This window comes from Marmota monax, unplaced genomic scaffold, assembly GCF_021218885.2.
Source record: "Marmota monax isolate L192 unplaced genomic scaffold, Marmota_monax_Labrador192_F-V1.1 WCK01_AAM20220418_F8-fsc00006, whole genome shotgun sequence".
NCBI classification, from domain to species: Eukaryota; Metazoa; Chordata; class Mammalia; order Rodentia; family Sciuridae; genus Marmota; species Marmota monax.
Window position 1 is genome coordinate 17,122,217 of NW_026693712.1, and position 17,236 is coordinate 17,139,452.

Consider the following 17,236-nt stretch of genomic DNA (forward strand, 5'->3'; position numbering starts at 1 on the left):
GAGGCAGGCTACGTGCTTGCGCAGTACGCACTAGCCGGGGGCGGGGCTGGCGTCCGGCGGGCGGCGGAGGCGCTGGGCCTGGTCCCGCCGGCGCTATGGCCAAGACCGTGGCCTATTTCTACGACCCTGATGTGGGCAACTTCCACTACGGTGAGGGAACGGGTTTGTGCGCTAGGGGCTTGGACGCAGAGGTTTCGAGGCAAGAGCTGTAGCTTCAGGGATGAGAACTGACCAACTCTCTTTTCCCCACCCCCAGGAGCTGGGCACCCTATGAAGCCCCATCGCCTGGCATTGACTCATAGCCTGGTCCTGCACTATGGTCTCTATAAGAAGATGATCGTGAGTCCAGCTGGCGGGTTGGGAGCGAGCTGTGGCCTTAGGGATAAGTGGATTGGATCGAATGTACCAGGTGCACCCGCCCCTAGGGTAGGGGGCAGTTAGAAGTCGCCTGGAGCACTCTCTGTTTGCAGAGTTTGTGGGTGGGCGTTCTCTGAGTTAATGGGAGTTACATTTTCACCTTAGGCTAGTCACCCTTTGACATTAGGCACACCAGCCCTTGGTGTAGGGTTAGGGTGGTGTGAGGCCCTCTTGAAGACAGATGTGTTTCTCTCTGAATTTATTTTATGTACTATGTATTTATTTTTGCAGTTCTGGGAGATCCAATCAGGGCCTTAGGCATAATAAGCAAGCTTTCTACCTATGAGCTGCACTCCCGGTCCCGCTGCCTTTTAGGGTGTGGTTAGTGTTGTGGCCTCAGGGATGGGTGTGTCTGGATCTTTGTATATATCTCCTCCCACCTCTCACTACCTGCTAGGAGCTAGAACTCTAGGGACAGCTCTGCAGCCTTTTGGGTAAATTATGTGTATATGTGTGGAGAACAGGAGATGCCTTCTGTATTCCTTTTTCAACCTAGAGTACCTCTACATAGTATCTCTGCATAGTTAGGCTTAATCATTGCCCAATCCTCCATCTCCCATATGTATGCATACTATTCATCTCCAGTTTGGAATTTGCAGCTGTGAAATGAGATAATAACAGATCTCACCCTTATGTATTTTGAGGGTAATGAGCCAACAATATGAGTGATCTCTGCTTTTTCTGAGGCACACACAAGTGGATTGGTTGTAGAAAGACTGAGGTATTGTTAGTGCAATAATCTCTGAATCCCTTGAGATTATGTGCCTCTGTGTCCCTGCATGCATTTTCTAGGAGAAAAAAAAAAGCTCTTTCTTCTTGCCCAAATTTCAAAGAGGTTCATGAACACCCCCACCCCCCCAAGGACGATAAATCTTTGGTTTGGCACCTTGGATTTTAACTAGAAGATTGTTATATATCCCTTATATCTGATTTCAGAATGAAGAACCTAAAGGGCAGAATCAGAGTCAAGGGGAGATGAGTATGGAGAGAACCAGGAATAGGAAATCCAGGGATCAGGGCAGGTGAATCAGGGTTCAAGGTTGAGAAGGTAGGAGAGGCTGGGCTGGAGGTGGAAAGGAGAAGTGTTTTACATGGGTCATTATCAAGACCATTAACAGGAGCTTCTTTTCTTCACTGACCTTTATCTCGTAGAATAACAAGGATTGGGATTGTAGTATGTGGTTTTGGGCAATCTCCAGGGGTGGGCTCAGTGTGGCGGGTCTCAGCCTCATCAGTGGGGATGATCCTGCTAGGTTCATCTTGTTTCTCCATTCCAAGGTCTTCAAGCCATACCAAGCCTCCCAGCATGACATGTGCCGCTTCCACTCTGAGGACTACATTGATTTTCTGCAGAGAGTCAGCCCCACCAACATGCAGGGCTTCACCAAGAGCCTTAATGCCTTCAACGTGGGCGATGACTGGTGAGGGAGGGGAACACTTGGATTTGGGGATGTCAAACACTTTGGTGTGAGGCCCTTCAATGAAGTTTTGTAATAGGACTGGGAAGATATGAGGGGGGGACCTACTTGTCAGGGAATCATCATTCGCTCATTTGTTTATTCAGTAAATATTTATTGGTGATTTACTTGAGGCCAGGCCCTGTACTAAGTGTGAGGGATGCAATGATGAACAATAGCAGCAAAATTTTAATATTCATCTGAATATTAAATTAGATCTGAAAAAAAAGAGGAATTAGGGGAAAGGTGTTTGGCAGCTGAGGGAAGGGATGTATTGGGTAATAGAGACAACATGTCTGTGGTAGAACAAAGTATGACTCATTTAAGGAACAGAAAAAGCCCAAGTGCAGCTGGGCATGGTGGCTTACACCTGTAATCCTAGTGACTTGGGAGGCTGAGACAGGAGGATCCCAACTTTGAGGCCAGTCTCAGCAACTTAGGGAGGCACTAATTAATTAGACTCTGGCTGGAGATGTGGCTCAGTGGTAAAGTGCCTCTGTATTCAATCCCCAGTATTAAAAAACGGAAGAAAGAAAGAAAGAAAAAGCCCACGGACAGAATATGAAAAGGAAAGTAATCTGATTAGAGGCTAAAGAGATAAATGAGGCCTTTTGAACAGCCCTGTTATGAATTGAAGTTTTTGTTCTTAGAATAGAGGAAAGTCATTAAAATGTCTTAAAAGGCAAGGGAGTGATTTGACATGACCAGGTTTACATTTACATTAAGCTTGTAACGCATGTAGATGACTCAGGGTTAGATGCTGTGGAGAAGGGGGTGGAAAGTAAGCCATGATCCTTGCTCACACTCTAATATATGTCCATGAAAAATAATAACCAAAACAGCTACCATGTACTCAATTCTATTTAAACTTTTTAAAGGGAAATTTCAAACATTTCTGAAAGTAGAGTAGAACATGTATCTATCACATCATGTATCCATACCCCTCTTCAACTCTTTTTTTAAATTTTTTGGTACTGGGAATTGAACCCAGGGGCACTCAACCACTGAGCCACATCCCCAGCCATTTTTATTTTTTATTTTGAGACAGAGTCTCACTAAATTATTTAGGGCCTTGCTAAATTGCCAGTGTTAGCTTTGAACTTGTAGTCCTTCTGCCTCAGCTTCCTGAGCCTCTGGGATTATAGGTGTGCACCACTGTGCCCAGCATATCCAGCTTCAGCTCTTATAAGCAAGTGGCCAGTCTTATTTCATCTGTACCCCCTTGTGTTAGATTATTTATCTCTAAATGAAACTTAAAAAAAATCTAAATCATACCTAAAGATGAATAGTAATTCCTCAATATAATCAAATATACAATCAGTATTCAAATATTGTCTCATCTCATATATTTTTATACAGTTTATTAATATCAGGATCTAAACAAGGGCCATGCATTGTGTTTGATTGATGGGACTTGAGACTTTTAGTCTGTGGCTTTTCCTTCTCCCCCTTGAATTTATTTCTTGATAAATAGGTTTTACAGATTGTTGATCCTATAGAGCTTCCTACAATGGCTACCATTTATTAAGTACTTATTTTGCTAGTATTATGCTGAGGGTTCCTAGTGTATCCTCTAATTCTCATGCCAACCTGGAGATATAATAGGCCTTTTCCTGATGTTTCACATAGATAAATGGAGATTTGGGGAAATTTAGGTAACTTACCACATTTCACGTAATTGGTCAGTGGTGGTGGCAGGATTCAGATCTAGAGCCCAGATTTGTTTTTGTTTTTGTTTTGTGGTGCTGCATCCACAATCTAAGAGTCCAGATTTTTGAACCACTAATCTATTTCTATGAAAGATCCTATTGACAGATGCAGTCCAGGCTGTCAGATAGAGGCCAGTTCCTTTTGCTGGCATTGAACACCTTCCCAATCTTATTCCCACACTCAGCTGCATGGGATCCCTTCCTGGAATGTCCTTGGATGTCCTGTTCAACTTTTTCAAGGCCTTCTCAGCCTTCACAACATCTTCATACCAGCCCACAGAGCTCTGTCCTGAACATACTGCCTGCTTAATTAGTTTTGTCATGTGCTGTCTTGGGAAGTTTCTTAGTTTTTTTTTTGTTGTTGTTGTTTGTTTGTTTTTGTTTTTTTTGGTACTATGGTATTTTTGGTACTCAACTTTACTGCTGAGCAACGTCCCCAGCACCCCCCCCCCCTTGCCCCCTTGCCCCCCCTTTTTGGTGGCAGCAATTTTTTTTATTATAGTTTTAAATGATTTTATTATAGTTTTAAATGATTTTGCTTTCCATATAGAGAACAGTAATATTTCTACCCAGCCTTTTTAACTTTTTGTTTTGAGACAAGGTCTCACTGAGTTACTTAGGGCCTCCATAAGTTGTTGAGGCTGGCCTTGAACTTGAGATCCTCCTGCATCAGCCTCCTATGTCACTGGGATTATAGGCTTGTGCCATCATACCCAGCTCTTTTTTTTTTGTTGTTGTTGTTCCTGCTGCTATTCCCGAGTTCATTTTCTAGATCTGGGAATGTGGAATCAGACTTTAGGCTACAGCAGGAAACCTGTATATGCTCTTTGCATAGTTAGGGCATCTACTCTGGGCCATTTGGCTATTTTCAGTTGTTCTGTCAAATTTAAACTATATCTATGTTTGTCTATGTTTCAGAGGAGAATCAGGAATTTTCCTTCTTTTTTTTTTTTTTTTATGTGTGTGGTTCTGGAAATTGAGCCCAGGGGTACTCTACCACCAAGTTAAACTCCCAGCCCTTTGTATTTTTTACTTTGAGATAGGGTCTTGCTAAATTGCCCAGGCTGACCTTGAATTGGTGATCCTGCTGTCTCATCCTCCCAAGTCACTGGAATTATAAGCACACACCACCATGTCCTGCTCCTTTTTATTTTCCTTTAATTAATTTGTGATGGTTTAAAAAGTAATCTAATCTAATATAAATAGCCAAATTTATTTACAAGGCTTTTGTGTGTGTGTGTGTACACGTGTACTGGGACTTAAGCCCAGGGATGCTTTACTACTGAGCTACACACTCATTTATTTATTTATTTACTGAAATGGGGTCTTGCTAAGTTGCTGAAAATCTTGCTAAATTGCCAAAGTTGGGCTTGAATTTGTGATCTTCCTGCCTCAGCCTCCTGAGTCACAGATTACAGGTACACACCACCACACCCAGCCAGTACAGGTTCTTTTTTGTTGTTATTGTTTGGTCTGGGGATTAAACCTAGGGGTGCTTAATCACTGAGCTACTGAGCCACATCCCCAAGCCTTTTTTATATTTTATTTAGAGACAGGGTCTTGCTAAGTTTCTGAGTCTGGTTTTGAATTTGTGATCCTTCTGCCCTACCTCCTGAGCCTCTGGGATTACAGATTTGCATCACCACACCCAGCTTTTATGAGTTTTTTTTTTTTTTTTTTTTTTAGTTCTGGTTGGACACGATACCTTTATTTTATTTATTTATTTTTATGTGGTGCTGAGGATCAAATACAGTGCCTTTTATGTGCTAGGTGAGTGCTGTACTGCTGACAACCCTAGGCCTCTATGAGGATTTTTTTTTTAATATTCTTAAGTTTTAAGTGGACACAATATCTTTATTTTACATTTATGCGGTGCAAAGGATCGAACCCAGTGCCTCATGCATGCTAGGTGAGCACCCTACCACTGAGCCACAACCCCAGCCCCTTTATGAGGTTTTTAATGGGATTTTTTAAAAAAGCAATCCCAGACCTGTTCCTCCTGTGCATTAATCTCTGTCCTCAGTAGCAGCCACTTTCAGCTAGCATATTTTTTCTGGTGCTTATCTTTGGATTTCTAAATGATATAATAAATTTACTGCTACTGATCTGTAATATTTAGGTAATACTTAATACACTAGGTACTATGTTAAATGCTTTGTAGCTATTTAGTTTCAACAAGTATATGGTAGGGTTTATTATTATCTCCTTTTTAAGAATAAGGACATTGAGACACAGAAAGGCTAAACAATTTGCCCAACATTACTAGCTGTCTGGCTTATAAATCTGGGCTTATAATTATACTCCCCTACTATATTACTTCTTGTCAATATTTCTTCCTTTATCAGTTTTTAGACATCGTCTATAAGCTGTTCGTATGGATATGAGCATTCTGTCTTCTCATACCATCATACTGGCTTCTCCCAGGTTCATAATGTAGCTATATCATAATTTTCAATCAGTCACTATTCTGTTTACTTTATCATAACTACTATTCATTTGTTTTAGAACCAAATAGTAATAGTTAATTTATTTTCGTATACAACTTTGTTTTTCCTGAAGCTAATAATTTCATTGCTTTTTTATTTGCTAGTTGTTTAAGTATCAAACACTAATTATTTCCAAACCCTTGAGAAATTATAAAAGTCCCTAAATTCTATTTTTCACATGGTTAAATGTGGCAGTTGTACTATTTTCTTGGATACCTAAAACTAGGGTTTTTTTTTTTTTTTTTTTTTTTTTTTGGTGCTGGGCATGAAACCTATAGTGTTATACATGCTAGGATCAGTCTCCACCACTGACCTTAAAAAATCCAAACTAGGGATTTTTTTAAATCTTTATTTTATTTATTTATTTATTTTAAGAAAAGAAAAAGCATTTTATTGCCTTGCCAGCAAAGGAGAAACACAGGGGACTCCTGTCCCAAGGGCTGTGATTCTCCAAACTAGGGTTTTTTTAAAGGCATTTCTTTATTTTATTTTTTTTAAGTGATGGTTAATGAAGGTATAATTTACATACAGTAAAATTCACCTTTTTTTGTGTGTAACATCTTGAGAGTTTAGAATGTCTCAAGATTCAGGATATTTCGCTTACCCCACAAAGATCCTTCATACCCTTTTATCATCAATGCCTTCTCTCCACCTCAGCTCCAGGCACCACTGATCTGACTCTATCCTATTTTGCCTTTTCCAGAATGTTATATAAATGAGTCATGGTATGTAGCCTTTTGTGTTTGGGTTCAATCCTTTTCTTTATATGAAGAATGAAGATAGCGATCATTTTAGCTAACATGTGGCTTATAGTGCCATAAAACGTGCTAAAAACTTTCCATGGTTTATCTTATTATTAGTAGTATTTTGTGTATATAGGAATATAATTCTTTCTTTAAAATGTGTGACTGTCAAGGCTACTATTGAACATTATGTTAGAGTGTGGTACCTATAGAAGACTTTTAAGAAAAAAAATAGAATTCATGTTTTATCTCAATTTATTTCCTTTTTATTTTGGGGTACTGGGGATTGAACTCAGGAGCACTCAACCACTGAGCCACATCCCCAACCTTATTTTGTATTTTATTTAGAGACAGGGTCTCACTTAGTTGCTTAGTGCCTCAGCATTGCTAAGACTGGCTTTGAATTTGCCATCCTCCTGTCTCATCTTCCTGAGCTGCTGTGATTACAGGCATGCACCACTGCACCTGGCAACTTATTTCCTTTTTCCTTTATACTTAAGAACCTAGATGCTGAGCTGGGCATGGTCATGCACGCCTATAATCCCAGGAACCAAGGAGGGCAGGGCAGGAGGATCTCAAGTTTAAAGTCATCCTCAGCAATTAGTGAGGCCCTCAGCAACTTATCAAGACCCTGTCTCAAAATAAAAATTAAAAAAGGGCTGGGGATGTGGTTCAGTGGTTAAGCAACCCTGGGTTCAATTCCTGGCACACACACACACAAAAATAACCTAGAAGCTATTTGCTTCTCTCCCAGCTAGGGTACAAACTCCCTAACATTTAAAAGCTTCTTTCTTTCCCATCTTGTGCTTTACACAGGGCTTGGCATTTGTTGAATACATTTGCAGATAAGCAGGTGTTTAGGAAGGGGCGAGAGGGCTATCAGAAAATGGCGATTGGAGGAGTCTGGGGTAAGGAGGGAGTGTAACAAGGCGCAGGCAGGACAGAGGCACAAATGTTCTAACCCACTCCTATTCCCTGCAGCCCAGTGTTTCCCGGGCTCTTTGAGTTCTGCTCCCGTTACACAGGTGCATCCCTCCAAGGAGCAACCCAGCTGAACAACAAGGTGATGTATTCCCAGTTCTTGTTTCTTTCCTATGAGTCTGTAGACTCAGTGCTTTACCCTGACCCTGGGCTCCCAGCTTCAGAGGTGGGCAGAAGAGGACTGTGAGTTGGGTGTTTGTCTTTCAGATCTGCGATATTGCCATTAACTGGGCTGGTGGTCTGCACCATGCCAAGAAGTTTGAGGTGAGTGAGGATGTGATGGGGAAGACAGTGGCTACCCTAGGGTAGGCAGTCAGGATGACAGTGGGGGGCAAACAGAGGGATTGTTTCTCTATTTAAAAGACCACTGTCTTGCTATAGGCCTCTGGCTTTTGCTATGTCAACGACATTGTAATCGGCATCCTGGAGCTGCTCAAGTAAGTAGCCCAGGAGGGGCACTTAAGAGGATCTCAACCAAGGAGGTCCCTCAGACAGCCCTGACCCTGACCCTGATCTCTCTCCTTCACCACTAGCTTCTCCCAAGTTCTTGATGCTTTTCTTAGGCTGCGTCTTCCTCTGCTCTGCTGCAGATTGCCTGCTGCCTGCTCAAATTTCAGCCTTTTCTGCACACCCCTCTCCTGTCCCTGCCTCCAGCCTCCAGGCTGGATCCCCAGGGTTACCCTTAGAAAACTGGTGGTATTAGGTTTCAGGTGACTTGGCAGACTTTAAATAATTCCAGACCCTATGTTTGGGAGGAATGGATTGGGGTTCACCTCTACCTCAGACCCTGGCTTTGCCCTTACCCCAGGTACCACCCTCGTGTGCTCTATATTGATATTGACATCCACCATGGAGATGGCGTTCAGGAAGCCTTCTACCTCACTGACAGGGTCATGACGGTGTCTTTCCACAAATACGGAAATTACTTCTTCCCTGGTACAGGTACAAGAACATGAATTACTGTTCCCTTTACATCTGTTAGTTCTTTAGCATGACTGATTACTAGAGCACTCATTGCTATTTATATTTAATGTGTGTGTGTTTTTAAAAAATATTTGTTTACTGTCTCCTTTTTCATTGTGAGGAAGAGTATAAGCTTGGTAGGATTTCATTATTCTATTTATTGCTGTATCCGATGTGCCTAGTATGCAGCTTGGCTCATGGTAGTTATTTAAAAAAAAAAAATCATTGAATGACTTACAAACTGCAAGAAACAGTGGATCTAGGGAGTCTGGTGGAGATTCATTGACAGAGCTTCTAAGTTGCAAGTGCTTCCCATGCATGGCTCCCACTACCCACTTCCCTATAGGTGACATGTATGAAGTTGGAGCAGAGAGTGGCCGCTACTATTGTCTCAATGTGCCCTTGCGGGATGGCATTGATGATCAGAGTAAGTACTGGTGTCTTCTCCCTGTGTACTCTGCCCCTTCTTTCTCTCTTTTAATTAATCTCTTCTGCCTGGTGTTGTCTGCTATTGGGCCAGGTATCCTTAAGGATGAATGGCCTTCAAAGGGACCAAGAACCCCTGGAAATTGTATGCAAAATATCATATATATGCACACTTAATGATAAGGGTCATTAGCTTTCATCAGTCACTCATAGCAGTCTGGGACTCCTGAGTTTAGAACCAATGGTTTGGTTCTTTGGCTTGCCCCTTTCCTGGGCTACATGCTCTCTCAACCCCCTTTTTCCTTTTGTTCCCTGTCTCCCCATCCCCTTGGGGTGCCAGGTGCCCATCTTTGGCCCTCTCCCAGGTTACAAGCACCTTTTCCAGCCGGTCATCAACCAGGTGGTGGACTTCTACCAACCCACCTGCATTGTGCTCCAGGTAATGCTGTCAGTGCCTGCTAGGAGGACTCACCTGGGCTTGAGGGAAGAGAGCGGGAAAGAGGAAGGTCCCTAGGTTGGTGAGGGAAGGGATGTGGAAGATATCTGTGATGTTCTGATCAGTTGTGTCACTGCAGCTGCCTGGCATTTTGCTTTTGCAGTGTGGAGCTGACTCTCTGGGCTGTGATCGATTGGGCTGCTTCAACCTCAGTATCCGAGGGCATGGGTGAGACTTGCCCTTCTTCTCCCCCAGGTTTTACAAGTGGCTTTGGGCTTTACTAAATGGAGTAGGAGTAGTTAAAGATGGGCCTCATTTCTTCTGCGAATCAAAAGTAATCTATAAGTTGTACTTGAACTAGGAAATATCACCTTAAATAGGATCTTCTAGATGGTCATTCATTCACAGTAGGTTTTTATTAAGGACTGATTGTGTTCCAGGCATTGTATTAGATGATGGGGATGGAATGATAAAGTGCACAGAGTTTACAGTTTAGAGTAGGAAGCAAACAAAAAATAAGTAGATTGCTATAAATCCTATAGAGGAAAAAAATAGAAAGCTGGGACAGAGGGTAACAGTAGGGAATCTCCTTTGGCATGATTTGGAAAGGGTTTTCTGTGGAGGTAAAATGGGAGCCGAGAGCTGGAGGCTAAGACCGAGTGAGCCACAAGAGAAGCAGAGAGAAGCCTGTCCCAGGCAGTGAGTTATGCCTACAAAAGACTCTGAGGCTGGGAAGAACTGATGTGGTGAAGGAAACGAAATAAAACGAGTGAGGCCAGAACACAGGGACCAAGCTGGAGGTAGATCGAGTTGAGGTCCTAGAAATTGGCCATGGTGAGATTGTACAGGGCCTCTGGACTCTGGTAAGGAGTTTGAAGGTAGTCCAGTGATGGAGGGCAACTGTTGAAGGATATTTAAGCAGGGAAGTTACATAATCCAATGTATTTTAAAGTGACTGTGCTGAGTTTTGGGGTAGAGTGATGGGACAAGATTGGTAGTGGAAAGACCAGTTAGGAAGTTACTGGCATTGTCTAGGCCAGAGATTTGGTGCCCAAACTGAAGTGGAGGAGGTGGTGACAGAGAGTTGTAGGGGGTTAGGGTTATATTCTGAAGGCCAGAACTGACATACTGGCTAGTATATTGATAAGTATAGTTGATTAACAGGTAGGATGCCAAGGAGAGTGTTGAGCAGGACAGAAGTATTTTATTTCCTTATTTTTGAGGGTGCACTTTATTTTAAAATTTTCACTGAGACACAAAATATAGTACACAAATTCCAACAGTATAACTTAATGAATTCCACTACCCAGACCAAACTAAAGAACACTTACAATTCCCTGTTGCCCTTTCCAAGTAATATCTAGAGGTGTAGACCTTGGCTCCACCCATTCTTCTGGTTCCTTTTAACAGGGAATGTGTTGAATATGTCAAGAGCTTTAATATCCCTCTACTGGTGTTGGGTGGTGGAGGCTATACTGTCCGAAATGTTGCCCGCTGCTGGTGAGTACCCTCCCTGACTTTCCTGTTCTTGCATTGTGGGGTAAGCTAGGGACTCCCACAATGGGATATGGCCAGGTGGGCCTTTCAGCCTACTTAGTCAGCTTACCCCACTCTGCTGGTTGGTTTCAGGACATATGAGACATCGCTGCTGGTAGAAGAAGCCATTAGTGAGGAGCTTCCCTATAGTGGTAAGAACCACCCACAACACCTCCATAACAGGAAGGCTCTTTTCACCAGCCCTAAGAATGATCCGATTTGAAAGCAGACAGGAAATTTTACATTCTCAAAGTTCTGCAGATGAAATCTCTGGGCCGAGAACAAGGAAAAGACTGGGCAGCTATTTTGTAGGGGTCTGGGTGGGAAGGGAGGGACTGGAAAGTCTTGGGACCTGCGTGTCTTGGTCTGAACCATGTTTTCTGGCTAATCCCCTCTTCTCATCCCCTCTCCTCCCCACCTCCCTCCCCAAGAATACTTCGAGTACTTTGCCCCTGACTTCACACTCCATCCAGACGTCAGCACCCGCATTGAGAATCAGAACTCACGCCAGGTCAGCCACTCGGAGAAGCCATGCACAAGATAGGGGAGCCCAGGAGAAGTCTAGGATGTAGGAAGTGGGAGAAATCAAAGATGGGGGAGTTCTAAGCTGTCACTGTCCCTGCTACCAGCTAGGAGACAGCCTAGGATAGTGTAGAGGTAGTCAGGGTTGGTGGGAAGGGACAGGTATCAGTTGGGAGATCTGAAATAGAGAGATGAAAACCAGGACATTAGGAGCAGAAGGTCGCTAGAAGGGTGGATGCTCTGGGAGTCACTAGGAGCCACTCACTTTCTATTCCTCCTCTTCAATCAGTATCTGGACCAGATCCGCCAGACAATCTTTGAAAACCTGAAGATGCTGAACCATGCACCTAGTGTCCAGATTCATGATGTGCCTGCTGATCTCCTGACATATGACAGGACTGATGAGGCTGACGCAGAGGAGAGGGGTCCTGAGGAGAACTACAGCAGGTCTGGGCAGGGACTTGAGAGTGGGACATTCCAGCAGGCTTGCAGGGGAGGCTTACAAGAGAAAAGTAAATTGGAAGACACTGGCTTTCTTGTCCCTGGTTTACTGCCTTTAAGTCAGTACAATTCCCCTACTCTTTTTTTTATTTTTTTGTTTGCAGTTTTCAGTGACAAAGTAACATATTTATTGTAAAAATTATAAATAGCATCTAGCTGGGTGCATAATCTCAGCAGCTGGGGAGGCTGAGGCAGGAGAATTGTGAGTTCAAAGCCAGCCTCGGCAAGAGTGAGGTGCTTAGCAACTCAGTGAGACCCTGTCTCTAAATAAAATACAAAATATGGCTGGGGATGTGGCTAAGTGGTTGAGTGCTCCTGAGTTCAATCCCCAGCACCCTCCCCCCCAATTATAAACAACATCAAAGTAGGTTACGTTTACATTCACATAATCCCAGACCCATTTCACAGAAGTAACTATCATTAATAGTTTGATTTATATCTTTTTAGGTAGACCTTTTTTTTCTGTAAATTACAAGTGTATTTCTAATGCATATATACTATGAACATATATTCATTCATAGAGTTTGCTATTTGTGGGGGTTTTGATTTTTGTTAGTCTAAATGGAAACATTCTGTACATGTGGCTCTACAACTTAAACTTGTCTTTTTTTAAAATAAGATATCGTATCTTTGTGTTAGTGATATGGATCTGTTTCTGTATTTTATCAGCTGCATAATATTCCATTGTGTGGATATAACCTAATTTAACTAACTACCATTGATGGACAGTTACATTAATTTACATAATCCCCCCCTTTTTTTGCTATTATGGTAATAAAGAGGGTGGCAATGAGTCCCCTTATGTATACATATTTGCATGCTTGTTTGTTTAAATGAGTTAGATTCCTAGAATTGTTGTTATTAGGTCAAAGGTTGAATGCAGAAAAATCATTTGTATTTGCTGTCACATTGCCTTCCAAAAAGTCTTTTTTTGTGTATGTGTGGTACTGGGGATTGAACCTAGGGCCTTGTGCATGTGAGGCAAACACTTTACCAACTGAGCTGTATCCCCAGCCCTCCAAAAAGTCTTTATCAATTTACATTCTTGCCAGCATTTTAGTCTTTCCTTGTGGGTTGGCTGGACAGGTCACTGCCTGCATATTGCTCTTTAATGTTGTTTGATTTCTGTTCATTTTTTTCTCAGGTTTCAGAATAGTGGTTCTGTTTTTTTCAAAAAAAGCTTTTGTCTTTCTGAGATACATACTGAAATATTTATAGATAGAATGAATAGGGGACGGTGAGGATAGAAATTGTTTTTTTTTTTTTTTAATATTTAATTTTTAGTTTTCAGCGGACACAACATCTTTGTTTGTATGTGGTGCTGAGGATCGAACCTGGGCCGCACGCATGCCAGATGAGCGCGCTACCGCTTGAGCCACATCCCCAGCCCCCTAGAAATTGTTTTTAAAATATCAAAACAAACTTTTCTGAAAAATGAAGGGAAAAAACGAGAACCCAGAAGTGCAAAACCAGATGCACTTGTGGAGAACAGATTTCCTTACAATATTGAGGAATAACCAACCACAGCTGGACATTTGCAGGATACCCAGTCCTGCTCCTGTTCAGTGTTAGAAGTTGAAGCTTGCTCTGCTGCAGTCTGGTGAGCTTCTCAGACCCTTCTAGAGTCTGCTTCTCACATTTACAACTCATAATCAGAGTTCCAGCCAGCGTCTCTGTCCTTTGGACATGGACTTTACTACTCTAACCCTTAGGACCTGTCCATCTTCCCTCCTCTATGAAAGCCCCCTTATTGCCTGGCCTGGGTTGGGAAATATCTAAACATCTGGCCTCAGAGCTTTTGAGTCATCTCCTTCTCAGTTTTTCTAGGTTTCTAAAGCTTGACTTCTGGAAATTGATTTTCAGTGTCTGATTTGGTTTGGCAATACCTGTTTTTAAGTTCTTCCTTTTGTCAAAGTTTGGCTTTTTCATCAATAGTAACAGACTGACATCTGGGTCTAGTCTGCACATTATACCACACCCTTTCAACAGTCAGCAGAAGCCTCAGGCCTTTCTTCCTGTTCCTAAGCCCTACCTCCCTGTCAGACCACCCACTGAGTTCTGGTTCTTCTTTGATCCTATAGCTCCAACTTGCATATGACTTGCAGAGTAGTAATAATAAGAGTTGCCACTTCTGTGGCTTTGCCAAGCACCAGACTCAATACTAGGTGTTTTATAGTACAACATACATATCATGTCATTGTTCTGGTGCCATCGGACAATGCTAAGAGTAGCTCTTATCCTCAGATTACCTGAGGAGGAGTCTAAGCCTCAGAGAGGTTAAATAATGTTCCTGGGGTCATAAAGCTAGTTAAGATACAAATCTAAGCTTGTGACCCCACAACTTTTATCCTTGTGGTGAGATAACTGACCTGTGGCTCAAGTAGATAGAGCCTTACCTGACTTATTCCCTCAGCTACTCTTTGATGACTCAGTTTTCTCTCAGAGAGTAGTTTTTGAAAAAGAAAGAAATCAGTATTGAGTATTTACTGGGCCCTGTGTTTCTTTCACATCCCTTCTCTCAGTGTAAGTTTAAGTCAGTCCTCCACTTCTGGCTTAAAAAGGCCCTGTGTGCTGATCCTGACTTCCATCCATGATCTTATCTGTAACTACTCTCCTTCATGATACAACGCCCAGCCATCATGGCCTCCTTGTTATATTAAAATATACCAGTTTTTTTCTACCTTATGAGGCTTGGAACAGTTTTCCTGAGATGTTTGCTTGGCTTCCCAAACTTCAGGCTTTCATTCTTAAAATTATTTTCCCTAAAAATCCTGTCTGGAATTTACCATTTTCCTCTTATCACTCACAGTCATGTTACTTTCTTTCTTTTTTCTTTTTTTTTTCCATAATGTCTCCACCATCTGAAATTATATTATTTACTAAATCTTTGGTCTCATTTATTAGGTAAGCTTTTTCATGATGGATGAAAGCCTGGTCTGGCTAATTATCTGCTATAAGCCTCTGACACATGCCTGGCACAGAGTATTCTCCATAAATGTTTATTGAATATGTGAGTGGATGAATTCATAGCAATCATTCTCTACCAAAAGGAGGAGAGGAATTCCCAGAGACCTTGAGGAATGGCTCTGGAGAAGGTGCTGGAAAGTTGTAGAGCAGGGTTCTGATCTGTCTGCCCTTGCTTTGCAGGCCAGAGGCACCCAATGAATTCTATGATGGAGACCACGATAATGACAAGGAAAGCGACGTGGAAATTTAAGAGCGTCTTGGAATGCTATGTCTCAAGGAATTCTTTTTCATGCCTTGTTGGTGGGAAGGGAAAAGGTGTGCTTCCCTAGTCTGGGAACCTGAGGCTAACTCTGAGGAAGGGTTTGGAGATCACATGTGGTTCTAGAACCATCTATCCCCTTTTCCTTTCTCTCCCACAGCCTGACAATGGTACTTATTAGGGATGAGATAGGGAAGTATAGCTGGCTTTGGGACATTCTAGGCAGTAGACCCTAGTAGCCAGTCCCCAACCCTTCTGGCCCCTTATTCCTTCCCTGCTTCCCTCCAACCCAGAGACTCAGGGATGAAGGGGTAGAGAGGACTGAGGTTGTCTCTAACATCCTTCTCCTTTGGGTTCTACTGCAGGCCTTACTTCCAGGACAAGCAAAGGGTGAGGGTTTTGGGTGGTGGGGGCTCTGGCTCCCTAACATCTTAACTATAGACAATGGGAAGTATGGTTTTGTGTAGGGGAGGATATGAACATGTCCTGTCTAACTTTTGGTTTTATGTCCATTTTACCACTGTTTTTAATCCAATAAACCAAGTTGGTATTTTTTGTACCTTTCTGGGAATATTAATTCTTGCTAACTATGTATGAAGGGAAAGGGAAATGGGGTAATGATGCGTATAATAAAAATCATAGTTAACATTTATTCAGTACCCTATGTTAGGTCCTGTGTGTATATTCTACATGGATTATTTTACTTGTATATAGGGAGTTAATAGAACATTTTGGTGGAGAGTTAGACAAACTTGGGCAGATAACTAGCTTGAGATGGCAAAGAAGGTGACTTCAGGTTTGTTAACGTGGGTGATTGGCCTGCTCATGCTTGTTGGTGAAGATAAACTGAGATGAAACATAGTAAGTCTTAATACAGTGCTAAATATTAAAAAGTTGCTCATTAACTGTCTTTGTGAAAAACATTACTAGATATTTTAAATGCTGCAAACATAGACCCTTCTCTGGAGGAGTTTACAGTCAGTAAGAAATGTGGTAAATTTAGCACACATTGACAGTGGTACAAGAAAGAGAAGTGGTAGATGGGTCACTCCCTCAGTCCTTTCAGTCTGTTGCCCACCATGTTAGCTTAGAAAGTAGTTTTTAAACTGTTTTGGACAAACTGAGTTTGAAGTATGGTCTGGACAGCTCTGTGCAACTTTCTACCAGGCAATTAGGTCTAGAGCACAAGGGAGATGAAGGCTAGATTGAGGAGCAACCTGCTTAGCAGAGTCTCTGGTATTACCAGGGCATACTCTAAGCATTGGGGACCCTAGTAAGTCACTGCCCTCCATGAATGTGCACTTAAAATCTTTTGTCTGCTGTGGTCAAGAATATTCACTCCATACTTTGAGGGCCCACAGGGTGCCATGTACTTTTCACACACAAAGACAGATGTAGTTGGAGAATGGATGAAATTGCTGAGGGAGAAAATCATGCTAAGGGCAAAGAACATACTGTTGGAGAACATCATTCTTTAAGGAATGTTTGATTTATGCCAGTGGGGAATCCTGGTTAAACACAGGGCTTGACAGATTAATCTGGGCTTAAATTTTTTTGCCAATTATGTGTGCTTAATCAAGTTATTTTAACTCCCCCCAATCCAAATTTCTTATCTGTAAAACGGTGAGACCAATGGAACTTTTCACATGAGATTGTGAGTGTTCAGTAAGAAAAGGTTTGTAATATTTTGCATAGTGCCTGGCAAGGAACGTGCATTTAGCTAAGTGGTAACCATTATTACTGCTTAGGCTATTGGTGATAATTAGTTTGTACACATTAGAAACATAATCCCTACCTGGGATTCATAACTGGGAAATTCTAACTCCAGAACTA

General features: G+C 42.2%; 1 protein-coding gene across 1 annotated transcript; it reads left to right on the forward strand.

Moving 5' to 3' along the window:
* The first annotated feature begins 34 nt into the window (after positions 1-34).
* Hdac3 (histone deacetylase 3) lies at positions 35-15,962 on the forward strand. The gene is made up of 15 exons (XM_046460175.2): positions 35-150; positions 257-339; positions 1,696-1,838; positions 7,794-7,875; positions 8,001-8,057; positions 8,175-8,230; positions 8,602-8,735; positions 9,103-9,183; positions 9,548-9,621; positions 9,782-9,846; positions 11,029-11,118; positions 11,248-11,306; positions 11,586-11,665; positions 11,966-12,123; positions 15,325-15,962. The coding sequence occupies exons 1-15, from the start codon at positions 96-98 to the stop codon at positions 15,392-15,394; spliced, it is 1,287 nt and encodes a 428-aa protein (XP_046316131.1). The 5' UTR covers positions 35-95; the 3' UTR covers positions 15,395-15,962.
* The last annotated feature ends 1,274 nt before the right edge of the window (positions 15,963-17,236 follow it).